At 35.3% G+C, this 19,332-nt stretch overlaps 1 protein-coding gene across 2 annotated transcripts in view; it reads left to right on the top strand.

Annotated features, from left to right (window-relative positions):
• The window catches only part of nos1apa (nitric oxide synthase 1 (neuronal) adaptor protein a), a 115,020-nt gene that overhangs the window by 23,954 nt on the left and 71,734 nt on the right, over positions 1–19,332 (top strand). For both annotated transcript variants that reach the window (XM_051896547.1, XM_051896548.1), the window contains exons 3-4: positions 11,997–12,089; positions 14,271–14,329. In XM_051896547.1, the coding sequence (XP_051752507.1) occupies positions 11,997–12,089; positions 14,271–14,329 (152 nt within the window). The remainder of the gene's footprint in view (positions 1–11,996; positions 12,090–14,270; positions 14,330–19,332) is intronic.

Raw genomic sequence — 19,332 nt, 5'->3', positions numbered from 1 at the left:
AAAAATAAATTTCATTGATGTCATTTGGAGTAACAATATAAAGGGACCATTTTGGATAAAGTCATGCGGTCAGTATCATGTGACAGGATGTGCCATCATTCAGACACCTGCAGAGGACCACATGGTCATCAAGCAAAGTAACTAACTCTCTTTTAACTATTTGAAAAATTCTTGTTTGTTGTGCTCATACGCATGTCCCAAAACATCGGGTCATTCGGTACAACCACTATAAAACATGGAAAATGTTGTAAAATTTTAAAAACTTGTACTACATATAAAATGTTTAACTGTCCTTTTGCTAGCTAGATATCAGCCTGTTAGCATTGTTTGAAAATATCGTCATTCAGTATAACCAAAAGTGTCATTTGGTAAAACCGAAATTTTGGTTAATGACCGAATTACCTTTTTGGTGACAAATTTTGTCCATTTTGGAAAAAATGGCAAAAGCTGTGTTAATTGATTATAAAACCCAAATAATCTAATTGTTAACACTTAATAAAACTTCTAAATTAATTATATGTTTTTTTTTGTTTTTTTACACTTTTAAAAACCTTATTCGTCAATGACCCATATATGCACCAAAAATTTTCATTTAAAATGATAGTAATAAATTAATACATTAATATTCATATATTATTTTTTTATGCATTACATTTTTAAAATATGATAGAACATTATTGTAGCATAAAAACAGGAAGACAGTTTAGCAAGAAATATGTCGCTAGATTATGGGGTGTATAAAGCTGAAAGTGGGCACTTTACATAAGTGATGCTTTATTACATAGAAATTTTAAAATGCATACTATAACAATACAACCTTATGTGTTCTGTCTCCCAAATAACACTTCATCTCTCTTACACTGGAAATTGAAGACACTATATATTCATAGCAGTTTAAAATGAGAAACTCATTCAGCTGAGAGGGCCATCAGAAGGAAAGATGATGGCCATTCTGTTTATATAGATAGCAGATGTGAGAGCAAGGTCAGAGGAAAGTGGTAAAATTTCATAACTTTTAAGGGAGAAAGCATTTAAGAGATTATACTTAGAGCAAGATTGTGTTTGTTCTGCGCAACCCATGGTCAAAATCTGGTGTGCATTACGACTCCCACACATGGAGAAATCCCTCTGGTTCCCAAGCAGCTTTTAATTGGCTATGCAATGAAGGGCTTTTATGCTGATCTTAGAGACTTTTTAAACAATAAAGGAATTGACTTTATTTATAAGAGGGATTTTATCCAGATGAGTCTTATTTAAAATCAGAAAAATGGTTATGACCCCCACTTATGAAGTTATTTTGAGAGTGTTGTGAGTGTGAGATGCAAACCGAAGTTGTATGCCTGTTTGGATACTGTTGTCCTAATTTTTTTGTTGTTGGTGAGATTTTGAACTGAATTTATTTGATTTTTTTGTTTTTTCTGCATTGCTTTCTGAAATTAAGGTTATTTTTTATTTGTTTTTGGATGCACTGATATTTGAATTCTGTCTGTTGCTAATAAGTAGAGCTGGGTTAAAAATATTGATTTCTCAATTTTAATCGATTTTCAATTTGATGAATCGATATTGATTCTTAAATCCCAAGAATTGATCTTTTAGTCTGCTGTTTTCAGTTGATGAATGAATAAAACTTTCTAGCGCTTGTCGCCACCTCTCATCCAATAAATTGCATTGTTACATTTGATTTGAAATACAGTCTCAGCTTTCAAATTTTGCCAGTTTTATTCTGAAATTCAAACGTATACTGCCTTGGTGCTCTTTAATATGGCGTAACAGATCACTGTAGCGCCTCAGTTCAAGCAAAGCGGCAGCGCGTACAACTTACCTAAATCATATCATGTCTCATGTAATCATTTAATGAGTGTTTCAACCGGGGAAAGAAAACAGCTTGTAAATGTCACGTAATGTCAGCAAGAAAAATTAACATTTTTTTTTTTTTTTTTTTAAAGGAGCATTTTTCTAAATATTTGCACTATACATATTCATTGTATTTTTACTTGACATGTTCTTCAATATTAAATGTTTGAATTATCAATTTTTATAACAGCCACCATTTAAATGTTTATATTTCAAACAATGAGTAGAAACATAATTATGACTTTAAAGTATATTATAAAGTGAAATATTATTAAATTCCATCCTGTGTAATGTAGGTAGCCTATAGAAATCAGTTAATTTTACCTTAAATACTAATAGTAATGTATCAACTTGGGTTCTCTGTATAGTTTACAGCATTAGTTGAGAGAGATTGTTTTTCCATGGGGAAAATTTGCCATGCACTGTACCTGATACATGACCCCAATTAATTGATATTGAAGCGGATTGAATCAAAATCAGAACTGAATCGAATCGTAAGCTTATGAATTGAAATCGAATCAAATCGTAAAATTTGTGTCAATACCTAGTCCTGCTAATAAGCTGGAAATTGTTTTCATGTTATTGCCAACAACTGATAAACAATTACGAAAGGGTCAATCAAGTATGTTGGAGCTCCCGTTTACATTTGATGTGCTCTATGTATGTGTGTTTGTCTTCATGTACATGTAAAAATTGTTTAAATGAATATGCACAGTTAAATATTCATTATTGGCCGATGTAATTAAAAAAATGAATAAAAGGGCCAATATCTCTTATGATACAGAGTATAATGTGCATCCCTACTAGTTTTGCTTTCCACCATTTAACATTTATTAGCCTTGCTATTTGTTTCAAAACCCTCACTCTTGTGTCATAAATATTTTTTCATATTCAGAGTCATGAAATAGTGGGGAACTTGACTTAGTCATAACTCATTATACAATCATTTCAGTTTCCTGTGGTCTTGGGAGATTCATCTTGTTTTTCTTAGAGAAGTAGTGATTCACAGCACTGCAGTTAAATATCATCTCTGCGTACCTGTCAGAGACTGTTTCTCAGATTTTCCTTGGAAAGGAAGGGGTGTGAGGGCTGCAGTTCTTCCTCTTGCTGTTAAGCCATGTATATTCAACTTTTTTTCCACACAGGTTTCTTGAGAGGCTTGCCAGCCTTTTGTTTTCAGCGATGACAGCATGTTAGTTGTCTTAAATGTTATAATTTAAAGACTGAGGGGTCAAGCTGTATAATTCAGTCCTAACTTGCAGCACACCACCCTCTGATTTATTTTTCCAGCAGAAAACATTGCACATTCAGTCCCATTTAGTTTAGTTTATTTGCGCATGATGCTTCTATGTATTTTTGGCTTGTTTAACTAAAGACAGAACCCTCATGATGCCAACATATTTGTGTGCGTGTAACAGACTGGCAGTTCGTGTTTGCTTTCAACCCATGTTCATTATGAGACTTGTTTACTCTCAATAATAACATCCCCATTACACAAATACGCACTTACTGCCTGTTCTTTATTTTTCTGTTTACCGCAGTTGACTCACTGCTATATCAAAAGAAAGGGCAACAAATGAATTGTTCAGAGGGTACGGAAAGCAGTTTTTTGATGGTTAGCATTGGCGCTTTTAAAGAAAATAAATTAAGAGTCAGTAAGAGTAATTGACTAGTCGGCCATGCTGAGTTTAAGTGATCGCTGAGATGAAATGTAATCAGTGTTAAAGTAAACTAGACATAATAGTAATAAAAATGTTATAATTGGTGATGCACCGAAATTATTTTTTACTGAAAGTTTTGGTGATTGAACTTGTTCATGGTGCCTTGTTCTTAGGAGATAAATTAAACTTGTCTTGGTAAAGTTCTTCGTCAACGATCTGCCTCTCGAAATTTCAGCCGAACAAATTTTACATATTGCTACTTTAGCATCCTTTTTGGTCACAGTGAAGTGTGTTCACGAAACAGACACTGATGTGGTCAAAACAAGTCAAAAAATCGGCAATTAAACGACACTATTCCGGTCATCCAAAACTTTTTTTTTTTTTTTGGTTAAAATGAATCTCATTCTTTTTTTTTCTCTCCCTGTTTCGACAAAATATTTTAGGTTGTCAATTTCAGTGCATCACTAGTTAAAATATTTTCTACAATTAAATAAGCCATTATTTCACCAAAAAGTGCTTACAAAACATTACTTTGTTTGTTTGAGCATTTCAACACAGCAACATTGACTTGACCAATGGTGTGAGCTTGGGGTGGGACTATCTGTTTGCTTGGCCAATAGGAGATGAGGGATGGTGTTGAGGAAAACTGTTTGAATATTACTTGGGCAATTTAATTTAGTAATGCATGTTGGGAGAAATTACTCACTTTCAGCTTTAAATTAGAGTCAAGCTTTATGTTAATTTTAGAATGTGTGCATGAAGATAATTTTAATACTTCATAACCCTCTGGATTTTTACATATTAGTGCAGTAACTTAATAGCTAGGCCAAACTGATTTCTTTGATTGCGTTTAGCTCTCAGACACAGTTTCATGTTGTTTTGGATTTGGATGACTTCTTAGACAGCATTTGCTTGGTGATGAAATGTGCAAGATGAAATGAGAGTGAGGTGTTTTCCACCTGGCAGTGGTTTGAGAAATGGTCTAATGTTTGTAGGTCACCCTGCCATTGCTTCTGTAATGAAACCAGCGTTTACCTGTAAGTTACAGCTGTGTCACAAGGCTCTGTTGTACCTCAGCATCATCTTCGTGTGTCTCTGACAGTGGTGAGAGAGAGAAAAAGAGAAAAGTATGAATGTGAAGAGGCTGTATTCCCCAGTGGGCTTTTATACTGAGAGGCTCTTCACATCCAGCCTAATTATAATGTTCAGAGTCATTGTGTCTTTGTGCCCCCTTCCCCCTTTTTTTCATGGAAAGGTACCTGATGAGCCAGAAGCTAGTGTTTCCTGTTTTTTTTGGTTTTGGTATTTTTTTTTTTTTTTTTTTTTTTTTTTTTTTTTTTTTTTTTAGAGATCATGGTTTATATATAAACCATGATCTATAGTCCTCTAAAAAAATAGTAAACACTAGCTTCTGGCTATAAATTATGTGTGTGAGTTTCGTTTGTTACGTTTATTTTTTTCTGTAGGGACCCAGGTATCATCGAGACTGGTGGGTTCTTTTGAGTTGAGCCAGTAAACAGCCTAGCAATCGTTCACAATACCCTAGCAACCACCCTAATCCACTTAGCAACCACAACACGTCTCTAAAATTGTGGCGGCAACTTTTTTGTGGCATGGAAACGTAATATTTAGTCTCATGATATTTATTCTGAAAAGATTCGGTGTATCACTTTCTGCTTTTCATTTTGCCTAGAAATGATTGTCTTTTAATTTCAGAGCACAATGAAATTAGGTCTTTTATGACATTTGGAATTGAATCTTTTTCAAAGCCATGAAACTTGGTTTACTCCATACAGATGAAATAAACTGATTTTGTTTCCCATATCTCACTGGAAGTTAATGCTAGACTAAAGGTTGGTTATTCTGGAATAGTATTTCAAAATGATTTGCCAATCATTTTATCAGAACTCAGCAATTCATCAATTTATTTTCAACAATTTGTTGTCCTTCTGGACGTCTTGAGGATATCTTTATTGGTTGCTATGGGAACGCCGTTCTTGATAGTATCTTGTGTAGCCATGGACACTGAACGAATCTTAATGTTGTTTCAGAGCATGTCCATGTCTTTTGGTATCATGGGAAAAAGGCTTGTTGACAAAGTCAAAGTTTTTCCTCAGCTGTGGCAGCGAAATGTAGGCGTCGTATATCATCTGGATATTGATTTTCAGATTAGATTCATGATTTTCATTTTTTTTCTGTTGTCTGTGTAAACTTGCAAGACAGATGTGCTTCTCTCCAGCAAGAACTGTCTGATCTGAGACCTTTTTCTCCTCTTGAACCTCTACTTTTTGATAAGCTGCAGAAATTGTCACCAAGATCCTCCATGTCTGATGATTAATGCTGACACATTGTCTGTCCCATTGTGCTGCTTGAGGACTGTAGATACGGATGGCCCTGTGACTCACTTGCTGTCTAGAATGCAAAACTCTATCAAAAGAGGTGTGGTAAAAGAGCCATGAGACAGAATGTCGTGACTTCTTTTACCCTGGAAAGTACAGATCGCATTGATTTCTATTCTTTCCTTCCAAGAACTGTCAGAATGCCCTTGGTGGAAATGTTATAATGTAGCCCACTGTCTGATTTAGCCTTTTCCCCACACAATAGCTCAGATTAAACATCTGTAATAATCATTCTAACAGATGTTCAAGGATATGTTAGATATCAAACCTCTAAACAAAAATTCTTCTCATTGACATTCAGTATGGCTGCAACTAACAAGTATATTATATTTTTATTGGATAATACACAAATTATTTACCTTTTATATAATGCATATACAGTCCTTATTTAGTGTTACAATTATAAATGGTATACATTTATTTATTTATTTTGTAATTTTTTACAAAAAAAAAAAAAAAAAGGCAGCAAGTTTCCCTGAACTTTAGTACATTTAAACTGAAAGTAATTATTTCTGAGTCAGATGTTGATTCAGAAACTGCTCTGACAGACTCAGTGAAAGATTTGTCAGACTAGTTCAGACTAGTGCTGTCAAAAGTACGATACCTTCGATACCAAGTCGGTACTGAAATTTTAAAAATGTGATGCTTTGAGCACTGTTGAGCGGATTCGTAAACACCTCTGATTGGCCATTGTGTTCATTCACTCATCAGATATTGGCTACAATGATCAGTGCACGGGAGCATTTGAAAGCACACTGAAGTGTTTGAATTTGAAAGTGGGAGCGTTTGAAAGCAGGCGTCTAGCAGCGGACCGGCCCTCCCGTGTGTATCTGTGTAAGCGCTCAGTAAAGAGCGTCATTGATGTCTATTTACAACATGTTTTTGAAGACTTGATCGTTGTAGCCAATCACAGACAATCACAGACACATCTGATGAGTTCGTGAACACAATGGCCAATCAGATGTGTTTACGAATCCGCTCAACAGCGCTCATCATGTTTTTTAAAACTTCAATACCGACTTGGTACCGAAGTCGGTACTTTTGACAACACTAGTTCGGACCAGTAACACCTTAGTTTGTGAATCGTTTTGAACGAGTCATTAAACGAATCGACTTCAAGCTGTTATTTGTTTTGTGAATGGGATCAAACTGATGGTTCTGTAAAATGATTCCTTTTGTCCTGCCGCTGTAAATTTTAAACATTAAACATTACTTGAATGAATTGTCTAAAAAAAATTCTATGTAAATTGCTTATTGATTTGAGTGCAACAATTGATGTACAAATGTATTTCTGAATGCAGGTTGCATACTTCTGAGGGGTCCTGCATCAGTTAAGCAACTGCCATTTAGATTTTTGAAAATGTCAATTGATAACTTCCTCCAGATGGGTTGCATATGCAGTGCAAAAACCCAACTAATCAATTATGAAATTCATTATTGAATTTTTCATGATCAAATTGGATTGATTAGTTAATGCATCCTTATTTTCATACTTACCCACCCAACTCCATGATCAGACTATCAAGTCTGCTGTGTAAGTAATGTTGCCTTGGGACAAGACAAAATCAAGTGCCACCTATGATGATGGATCACCCTACCTCATGGGTGGTTCAATAATCAAACCATAATCTTACATGTTAAGATAGAATGACTGTATCAGTAGGAGTAGAAAGTCATTGCACCAGCCTGTGTATGTGCATGTAGCTGTCATGAGTGACCCAGGATTTGATTTGTAGATTGCTGGCATAGAGCGATGTAACCCACTGAAATCTCTTGCTCCCAGGAGGGTTACTAAAATCCTAATCTAGCCTCAACAGCATGTGAATGTCACTCTGTTGAAAGATGCTATTTCTCAAAGGTGACCAGTGTAGGATATTGTGAATGCTGTTGCAATGAGCAAAATGAGCTTGACATTTTAAAGGTGCACTGTAGATCAAATGAATGGCTTCTGCTCTGTTACTTGTGCAATATTATAGCTGAGCAGTAGTGTCCTTGCTGTCTATGAAGTTTATAATAGATAACAGCAATTATTATCCACTAATTTTTATAGCAGAATCAACATAACTTTAGGGATCCAATGGGATTTGTAGATATGGTGCCTGCCATATTATTTGTAAAGAGTGTACATAGTAGTCACAAGCTGGAAGGTTTTATGCAGTCTGGAGCTAAAGCTATAAACCACACTGAACATCAGCTACTTGAGTCCCTTTTTTTTGTCTAAAGAATAATATGATATCAGGAAGAGTACAGTGGTTACAGGGTGATGTTTTTGCAGCAGATTCCATGAGCTGAACATAACCTGCATTTCAGTGAGTACTTTGAGACTATTCATTAAAGGAGTTAGTTGTCTGGTCTATTCATTCCAAGATCCAGACCAGTGTTTCTTCCCAGATATACACTACTGTTCATAAGTTTGGGGGTAAAATCATTTCATTGAAACTTTTGAACAATAGTGTATGTACAGCATATCAATGTTCCCACGGTCATTGGAATAGTTGTATATAACAGGAAATTTTAAAATTGTGTTTTCTAGGCCTAAAATTCATTATAAATCTTTCTAGTTTTGCTCTAAAATGTTTTGTTAGATATTTTTATAGATGTAGTAAAACATGCTCACAAGCTGTAGTGATGTCCAATTTGTAAGTGAATAATTTTTTTCAATAAAAAATTCAAACAGGTTGGTTGAATGATTCCTTTGTGAGCAATGTTTAAAAAGTAATCACAATTGACTGGAAACTGTATCTGCACCTACATAACTGTAACTGCATGTCTTATGAACATTATTCAAATCATTATTACAAAAGTTTTTGCGCGAGTCACTGATAAACTTGCGCTTTTTGATTTGGTAGCTCCAGCGTGCGCTGTTTGATTGACAGCTCCAGTGATTGCAAAGGGAGCGTTTCTTGATCGCATTCTATTTATAACTAAATAACAGATTATTTTCATCATACTAAGAAAAACAATGTGAAGTTGACCGTTAAGTCATTACTGGTTTGATTTACTGGCATATAAACAAAGAACATCTGAACATTTGTAATGAATCATTACAAATCAGAAATCACTGTTTGCATTACTGTCATGTCCATATCGTAAACGTCTGTTTGCAAAGCCTGCTCCAAAATTGCGGCTGATTTACCAAATAATCCACAGTGAAATGTACCGCATAAAAATAAATAATGCTCAACTGAGACATTCACATTGTTGAAAATAATTAAAATAGCCACATTCCTAGTATTAGGATCCTTTTGTAAGGTGTTATTTTTAGTCCATCTCTTCCTCATCTCACTAACGCCAGTGGGCGGGGCCAAAGTTGCAATGGTGAAGTGTTGATTTTCTTCTACAGAGGCGGTCTTTCACCTATCTGTTACATCATAAATAGGCACATTCCAGGATGAGTCGTTCGCAGGGTTTGGTAACATTAAAAGCTTTTTTAAAAAGCTTTTCAGTTCTGAAACTTAGAGGATATTCTTATAGTATGATGACCTCTTATATATCAAAAGCTCAAGGAAAATTTGATTTCTCAGTTCATGACCCCTTTAAAAGAACCGGTTCATGAATCATACTAAACTGGTGGTGCTATGCTTGTTTTTGCATATCTCTATAGTTTCAGGATTTGTATATTTTTAGTACAAAGTCTTTTGGTCTCATCACATTCAATGCAACTTATATTTGCTAAAGGTTTATCAGTGATTCGGGAATAATGTTTTATCTCATTATGTATGATATAGATTGTTTTCTCAGTTTGCCTTGTAAAACATTTAGGTTTGGCTATGAAATCAAGCTGAAAGCACAGTTAGTTTTCTGGTCTGATTGTTTAAACTTTGCTGTGACCTTGCAGGTTCAGCTCAGTGAGGAATTCAAGATTAGCTCAATGCTCCTCATTGTTTGGCTCTTGAGTATGCAGGTCTCAACTTCGTTCTGGTTTCACCGTTTGGAGTAAAGTTTTGCCAGGCCTGTAATGTGCATCTTGAGTAAATCCCATGATGCTGTGCCTACACCGTTCATTACTATTTAGTAGTACACAAAATAATTTTCATGTAAATATTGCTGATTTAAACTCTCCATTCACATTTATTCATTACCTTTTGTATGTATTTCTACTGAAAAAGAATCACAGAACTTGTTTTAGGTGAAATGGTTTTACCTTGTGGTTTAATCTTTAATTCATACATCTCTACAGACAGCAGTGTCTGTATCTTTTTTGACCCCATCGTGTCAATACTAGATGAAATTCCACTCAGCACCTGCTGAGAGACAAGAAATGGGGTCCAGGTGGCTGAAAGAAACTCCATTAAAATGAGACAAACAGGAAGGCATTACTGCAGAGAGGGGCTAGAAATGGAAAAGAGCGGTAAAAATGTGCCGTCACCTGGTTAGTATTAATACCTAGGTGCACGTGGCGGCCTTGACAGCTTGCTTATTAGCGATTTGTTTTTAATTTTGTTTAACATACTTTGCTATAAACCATACTGAATGATGATTGGCTATCCATATAAAAAAGACCATTAAGTAAGATGGAAAGAAAACTACAGTAACTCTGAAAACCTTTCTCCCCTCAGCAGCTACTTGTTTACTGCGAATAATTTCTCTCTGTCTTGCTTGCTACATGTTTCCATGAATCATTTCATATTAAATATGACTGCATGCTATATTGAATAATTATAATATTGTCAATATCATGTTGCTGTTATAATTACATTTTAAATTGTATTTAAATTAACATTGTGAATGTCACAATGAATGAGTTTTCTAAAGACTGTGGCAATAGGACTGTGAGTATTTGAGTAGAGAGATTATAATAGCATATATTATTTTAAACTGCATAAATGCTGACAGGTGAGAAATTTCAAACTACTGGTTTCAATGAATTTGATTCAAACCCTGATTCAAAATCTTATTTGCATGCTTAATCAATAAATAAATAAATGAAAGATGGATGTCATGTGGTATTTTACATGCTTTCAATTGCGGCTGTATGTGTATATTTACTGATTTTGTTTTTATTATTATTATTATTTTATTATTTTTATGGTTTGTTTATAATGCATTGATATATTTACATGTCTTTGATTATATTAGATTACTATTTTCTTTTTTCTTTTTTTTTTTTTTACAATGAATTTTGCATCTTGGTTTAAAAATTTTGCATCTTTGTGATCTTGAGTGGCTGGTCCAAATTGTGATTTGTTGTGGTTTGTCAAAACAGCCCAAAAATGGGTCATAGAATCCACTTTTTCTTTCATATGCTTGTCTGAAAGCCGGAAGACACATAAGAAGCAAACTTTCTCCTCATTTACTTCTCATTATCTAACATTAGCTAGTGAATAAACAAGATGCAGAGTAGCTAGAGGACTACTCTGCTATATTTTCTTAAAGGTGTAAAAATTTTGGCATGTTGCTTTGAAGGATGTTAGGCTTGACATTAACTGTAATATAAACTCCAAATAAACTTTCCCAGTGGTCTTAACCAACTTAGTCTACATTCTAACCATATTGTGTGTATATTTATATACTGCACATGAGTAGGAATTAAAAATGAGAACATGCTGCTCTTCATACTGTCCCTGCAGAGACTCTTGTTTACTTGTGTAAGTGTGTTTGCTCACAGTTGTTTGTACCAATACCCACATCTATACATGTCTAAGCAGGCTAAAGCCTCTTTTTAATAGTGGAAGAGCACTGGAGCCTGCATACATCACAAAGTAAACTCAGAGCTGAGAAAATCATTTACTAGACAACTCGATTCAACCCAGATACGCTTCAAAGGCTTTGCTGTTCTCTTTCTGATTTCCACACTGTTAATAAGCACTTGGCTCATTTAAAAGTTTCAATCTTGCATTTCAATTGTCGAAATGTTAATGGAATTTGAGCTGTTCTCTACAAGGACGTATTCGCCAATAAAAAAGGGTGAAGTTATTGATGTTTGCAAAGGACAGACCGCATTATTTCTATTTAAACTGAGTTTCTGATTGAATTTAATTCCTGGAAGTCTCCTTGGGTGTCCTGGAAGGGTGGAAAATTAATTGCTCTGTATTGATATTTCTTCCCATAATGATCTCTATCTCTCCTCTCCTCTTTACAGTATGAATTTAAAGTGAAGAATATCAAAAAGAAGAAAGTCAACATTATCGTGTCCGTGGACGGAGTGAAAGTAGCGCTGCGGAAAAAGAAAAAGGTAAGTTTCTGTTAATTTATTAGTTATAATAAGCACAATTTAGGTTTAAAGGGTTAGGCTATACTCATTAATTAAAATAAAAATAAATATGAATGAATTTTATATATATATATATATATATAATGTGTATATGTATATATATGTGTTATTTTATAAGTATAATATTTTATTTATTTATATATATATATATATATATATATATATATATATATTAGCTCAGCTCACTTTCAGCAGTTATTTTATCTATGGTTCGTAACATTTCTTACAGATTTCTGCTCGTTGTAAATCAGATACAGATAAATTAGCATAGTACCAGTACGTAATGAGAGCGATTGCGTGTGTGAATTAGTCATACCGTCTCTATTAATTGTGAAGCTGTGGGTTGTAAATAGTTATTTCAAAAGTAGAAAAATATATGCTATAATAACTTTTGAGTTTCTAAGCTACTTAAGTGATAAATCACAGGACAGCTAGTTTCTGCTCCTCTCAGTGCGCGCAATCTTCACATTTTGTGCAGCTAACGTACTGTTTGTATGAGTGTTCGTGCCACAATGCAGCTGCGCAAGCAAGGTAGCTCGATATAATAATACACATCCGATCGTCTAATCGCTTGAATGTCCAAACTGGCAAACCGTAAAACACATACAACTGACAAAGTTTAGTGAAGATGCAAGGCTCACCGCTTGCGCGCCATCTCTGTGTGTTGACACGGCGTTCACCTCCACCTTTGGAGGGGGCGGAGTCACATGGCTACACACGCGGTAGTATGTTTTTAAGGGAGAAGTATTAAGAGGATTAAAAAAACAAAAAAAACGACATGGGCAAATTACATTGGTTAGAGGTTCTGAATTTCGGTTTCGATTACTTTTCGATTAATCGCCCAGCCCTACCAAAGACGCTGTAATATATTATATGTTTTATTAGACAAAGGAGCAACTGCTTGGATACATTTATAGACAGAAAACGAATCATTGTTATATAGCTCAACACGTTTAGTCTTATTGTTTAAATCTCGTTTTCTTGATTATATTAATATGATATTCTAATATCGATCTAGCTTACTGCAGCCGCCGTTACTTGTAGCAGCCGGCGAGCGAACGCACAGAGTAACATTATAATGTTTCTAATATGATAAACTGCACTGCTTTACCCCGCATATGCTTGACTGGAAGAAGCTGCTTAATAAAAGCTCCGCTGCTCTCGAGGCGTGTGTCGCGCTCGTCTCTCATTAGCAATCGCTCCAGCTCCACAGCACTCGGTCCTGCTCTGCTTCATGCTACAGTAACATTAAAAATCTTATCCATGAACATGATTTGTGCCCGAGTCCCATCCCGATTCTTTTCCCCTGGCTGTGAGTTGAAGACGACATCTCAGATATTCCGCCCTCAATCTCGGCGTCATCAAGCTACGCCTTTGTTTCGAATAGACCTCTAGTAGTGAAAAATTACATAGTGTGCCTTTATTGCAGGGTGAGGCACATGAAATGCTCCAGGATGCTAAATGCTATTTTCTTGAGATGTTAGAGACTATGGAGCCTTTGCAATGATTTATAATTGGTTTTTTAGAATGAAAATAGTGTGCTATAAATTGTGTTATTGGGCTGTATAGTAGAAATGCAAGTGGTAACTTCCAATGTGAACATATTACATAACACATCCAGAGGCAACTTTATTTAATGTCAGGTTGCTATGGGTGGATTGCTTATATTCTACCTCCTTTTTTAGTAACAATAACTTTCTGCAGGTCATAATTTATGGGGATGAAGGTAGCAATCTCATACAAGCTTCAAGCGTCTTTAAGCTTAAAGACTGAGGGTTTGATCCTGGAGTTTTTGAGATCAGATGAGAATAACACGCATAACAGTCCTGCTCTGCTGTGTTCACCCTTTGGCAAGACACTTTGCCTTAAGCTGGTTTCCGGGATGGTTTTGTCCTTTAGCAAGATGCTTAGCTCAAAGTTAATGGGTACAGTCAGTCCCTGCAATTTCTGCATCTTAAGTTGCCTTGTGCTGTTCATTTAAACATAAAGTATTGATTTGCACAGGTGCTTTATCTCTTGGTTTAATTTAGAGCTGGAACTTAAATGAGAAAATTGATAGAGCAAGTTTCTGCCTCGGATATATTATCATATATTAAAGCCTGGCTTGTGGTGTACTGAAATGATCACTTTTTTTTCCTGCAGAAAAAAGAATGGACCTGGGATGAAAGCAAGATGATGGTGATGCAAGACCCAATATACAGGTGCGGAGCTTCATAAAATATCTCTTTCATTTTAACTGCATCCACCACTTGACCAATGTAGCTGTCAGTCCTGAGAGTAAGTGAGTAATACCTTGTGTCAGCTCTCAATTGGAGTTCTTTCAGTGGGAAAGGGGAATAAAATGATTGTCATTTTTACCCTTAAACTGTGCTCCTAAATATATCACCTTCACATTCACAATGGCAGTGTTTGCACAGTCTGTGTTTAAGATTGACAACCATTTTGCTATCAAGTGTGACTCTCAGATTGTCTACAACAGACTGTTATGATCAAATTATGTTTGAATGGATGGGTAACCGAAGTCAGTCTCCTTCTCTAACTTGAGAGTAATGCCCATATTAAAAGTAGAGATGTTTGGCTGTTTTTGCATTATTATTATACATTTTTTAATTGTTTATTGAGGTACAGATCTACACTACCAGTCAAAAGTTTGGAAACATTACTATTTTTAATGTTTTTGAACGAAGTCTCTTATGCTCATTAAGGCTGCATTTATTTCATAATAAATACAAAAAAAATAATAATAATAATATTGTGAAATATTATTACAATTTAAAATTATGGTTTTCTATTTTAATATACTTTAAAATATAATTTATTCCTGTGATGCAACGCTGAATTTTCAGCATCGTTACTCCAGTCTTCAGTGTCACATGATCCTTAAAAAATCATTGTAATATGCTGATTTGATACTCAGTTATTATCAATGTTGAAAACAGTTGTGTTGCTTAATATTTTTTTTGGAATCTGTGATACTTTTTTCAGGATTCATTGATGAATAAAAGGTTAAAAAGAACAGCATTTATTCAATAATATAAATCTTCACTTTTTATCAATTTAACACATTCGTGCTAAATAAAAGTATTAATTTCTTTCAAAAAAAAAGAAAGACAAAAGATTTCTATTTTTTTTTTTTTACTTTTTATTCATCAAAGAATCCTGAAAAAGTATCACGGGTTATAAAATAATATTAAGCAGCATAACTGTTTCCAACATTGATAATAAATCAGCATATTACAATGATTGCTGAAGAATCATGTGACACTGAAGACTGTAGTAATGATGCTGACAATTCAGCTTTGCATCACAGAAATAAATTATATTTTAAAGTATAATAAAATAGAAAACCATAATTTTAAATTGTGATAATAATTCACAATATTATTGTCTTTTCTGTATTTATTATGAAATAAATGCAGCCTTAATGAGCATAAGAGACTTTGTTCAAAAACATTAAAAATAGTAATGTTTCCAAACTTTTGACTGGTAGTGTATGTCAGATGGACGTTTTTGACTTTTCCCCCATCACCAACCCCCCCACGTTTTGTCCAATAATTACATTGCAAAAGTTGTTTTCTTCATCTTTATTTAAAAGGGTTTTGTTGTGACTTGTTTTTATTTCTTAAGACACTTTCATTGCCTTCAAACTCTCATATGTGTCAAAAAGCTGTCCATTTGGGTTTTTGCTTCTTTGCTTGATTTCCCTCCTCTGCCCAAGCAACATTTAACAGGAAATTTAGCTTGCTCTTCAACCATATAACACCCCTTTTTTTTTTTTTTAATTTCATAACCTGAGAGAGTTGAAAGCTTTAACTCTAGACATAGACCACAAGAAAATAACCCACAAAGCAAGCCAAACTCTCACTACTGTTAAACTAAACTTGTCACTACTGTTAATATAAGTGAGTCACTTTAGCTACAAAATGTTCTTGTCACTCTCTTTCATGACTGAATTGTTTAAGCACTCCAAACAGGACTGAAAATAGTTTTTTGCTGCTGTGTGAATGTAGCCAATGGGATTTTTCTGTTACTAATGTTTTTTTTCTCAGTCTAATTCTCCATTTAATTCAAACTGGTTTGCAAAAGCCTGTCATATTGCACTGATGCATCATTCTTAAAGTCTGTAGTTACCTTTGGCATTTCTCCACATGATGAGACTTGCTGTGACTGGCTCTTAAATGTCACACACTGTTAATGTGCTACATTTCAGATAATAATAAAATAAGTCAAATAAAGAACCAAATGACACGCGTAGTCGGAGCGGCATACAGTATGTGACTTTCTGCTTCATAGGATTGTGAAAAGGCTTCAGTTACTGACCAGAACAATTAAATAAATGAGACTGAGAGATTTAATTGCACTCTGTTTCATTTAAGTAATTAGACAGTGGGAGGCTCAATTAACACCAGATTAGTCTTTTGATTATGCAAATTAGGACATCCAATGTTTTGCAGATTGGAAAAATCAATGTACATTGCACATCTCATCTCATTGTATTGCAGTGTATTGAACGCAGCCTTATAAGTATATATGTTGGAGTTACTCAAGGAGAATCTAAGTGAATTTGCAGAGCAGATCAGTGTGCGTACTGTTTGCCGACTGTGTCTGTCAAAGCCTGGATAATGAGATGTTGTGGTTAGATTTCAAATCTCTGGATTAATCAAAAGAAAGCAGCGATCTGAACCCTTGTGGTGACTGTCATGCTGTTGGGACTGCAGACAAGGTCATTGTTACCTTACAGCCTTTTCACACACAGCCACTGACTGTGTTCCTCTAAGCTTTGCCGAGGAGAATGCAGGACCCAATTTACCAGTCGCTGACAGACTTAATGAAAAATTAGAGGACTACCGCGCTGTGTCATCAGTATTAATCTTCACTTGCACTTACGTCCTGATACTAAGCACCAGGATGATCCAGAGCTGCCAGGGAACAACTGCATTGTCACAAAAACATCTACCAGTGATAACTGCAGGACAGTCTTCTAAGACTTAAAGTAAAAAGGTGACAGGGACCATGTTATAAAGCTCTAAACATCATCAAAACCAGCTGGTTCATAGTCCATGACCTGATGGCCGAGATTCGATCTTTTCCTTGTATCCACAATAGCAGCCACCTGGAATACGAGAATTTTATCTAGGATTCAGTTGAGCCGTGTGACTCAAGGGCATTCAGTGAAATACGGTTGGGTTGGTGTGTCTGTAAAGGGCATAGATGTACATAGAGTATAAAGAAATCGTTTTGCTCTGGTTCTTTCATGAGTTTGTCTTTGGGTTGGGAGCAATTTGAGAAATTATTGACGATTTACAAGCAGCTATGGAAGTATAGGCTACTAATGAAAGCAGCTTTTAATAGCCACAAAGAATTTTGATTTTTTTTTTTTTTTGTGCAAAGGGAGATATTTTCTTTTAAAGAATTCTCTGTTTAAAGACTACAACAAGCAGCTGGTAGGGTCTACAACGAGCTTCTTCCCGGGTTAGTAACATCACTAAAATTTACATAAACCCTGTCCCCGAGAACACGCAACAAAGGGGGTGAGGCCATGTTGGGCTGCTTTAGAGAAAAGGAAGAGTTGTTGTAGTAAAGTGTTGGTACCATGCTGTCATTTTACGCTGGATTGCTTCACAAACGAGGCTCAATTCAACGCTGGATTTGCACAAAAGATTAACATGACGGCACATGCTAGTCGATGAGTTGAATCAACTCCACAGCAACTACATAAATTTATCCACTAACCATTCAGAAACGTCCAGATGCATTCTAAAAGTTGGAACTTCTTCCTGAGTCTCTCCATCAGTGTCCGACTCTGGTTTGAACAATGTAAGCCTGAACACCGTTACTAACAATCGTCATTTTGGCTATGTGAGATTCTCCTGCTTTGTTGTTGTTCAGCAACCGAAGCGCGAACTGTTAAAGCTCTGCCCTCTTTTGAAATACGGGCCGGGAGCAGAAGCTCATTTGCATTTAAAGGGACACACAAAAACGGCGTGTTTTTGCTCACAACCAAATGGGGCAAATTTGACAAGCACTAATAACTGATCTGTGGGGTATTTTGAGCTGAAAGTTCACAATCACATTCTGGGGACACCAGAGACGTATATTATATCTTGTAAAAGGGGCATTTTAGGTCCCCTTTAAAGAAAATACATTTAATCAGGACACATTAAATTGAGCAAATGTACATTTTATAATGTTACAAATAAATTCTATTGATAATAAAAAAGCACCTTTCTTGAGCACCAAATCAGCATATTAGAATGTTTTCTAAAGTATTGTGTGACACTGAAGAAGCTTCAGCTTTACCATCACAAGAGACTTATAGAGAGACAATAGAGACTTCTTTCAACAACATTAAAAAATCATACCTACCCCAAACATTTTAACAGTAATGTTTTGTCCATTGTATTTCACTTTACAAATTTGCCTCCACAGTTTCATTAGCTCAGTCGGAATTGAACGTTCCCTTGAACATCTGGGAATTGTAAGAAAACCAGCAGTCTTGGTACACTGTTACACTAAATGCAAATGTTACATTGCAGCTCCCAATTTTCAGTGATAAAACTTATACAAGTCAAACTGAGCAAAATTTTGGTCACACATTTTTATTTATTTTTTATCTTTATTATTAGTGCATACCAGCTTCTTACAGTGCGACTTTGATGTTATGTCCGTTTCAAAATCATATACTTTTTGCTGCTGCATTCACATACTTTGGTGATGAAACAAAACCATAAGTAAACTTTAGTATTGAAAAGTCTGCTTACTACTGAGCAGATGTTCAATATCAGTCTTGAATATTAAGGCATGCAATAATTTTGTTCATCAGCTTTTCATCTTTCCTGGATCACAGTGTTGGGATCAGTCCAAAGCAGTAGCCAACATATACATCAGCACTGCTGCAAAAGCCCCAGAATGCTTCATCTCCCAGGCAACATGTGAGCACAGCATCCCCATTAGAATATGAAAAGCTTTCTCAGTCGTCCTTGCTCAAGGGTATGTGTGTGAGCACATGTGTGTTTGTTTCTGTTTGTGTGTTGAGGGCACACAAACCATTAGTGGTGCTTTTTATGAATACACTCCCATTAGTGCTGGAGTATCCACTGCAAGCAGCTGATATTACATGACTCCATGATTAAAACTAACTCAATCATGATGGATATCTCTGGGCATCTTCATGTTTATGCAGGTTTTCCAGACATGTGACATT

Source organism: Ctenopharyngodon idella, chromosome 6 (genome assembly GCF_019924925.1).
Source record: "Ctenopharyngodon idella isolate HZGC_01 chromosome 6, HZGC01, whole genome shotgun sequence".
NCBI classification, from domain to species: domain Eukaryota; kingdom Metazoa; phylum Chordata; class Actinopteri; order Cypriniformes; family Xenocyprididae; genus Ctenopharyngodon; species Ctenopharyngodon idella.
The sequence above is the reverse complement of the archived record's forward strand: the minus strand, read 5'-3'. Positions and strand labels throughout refer to the sequence as shown.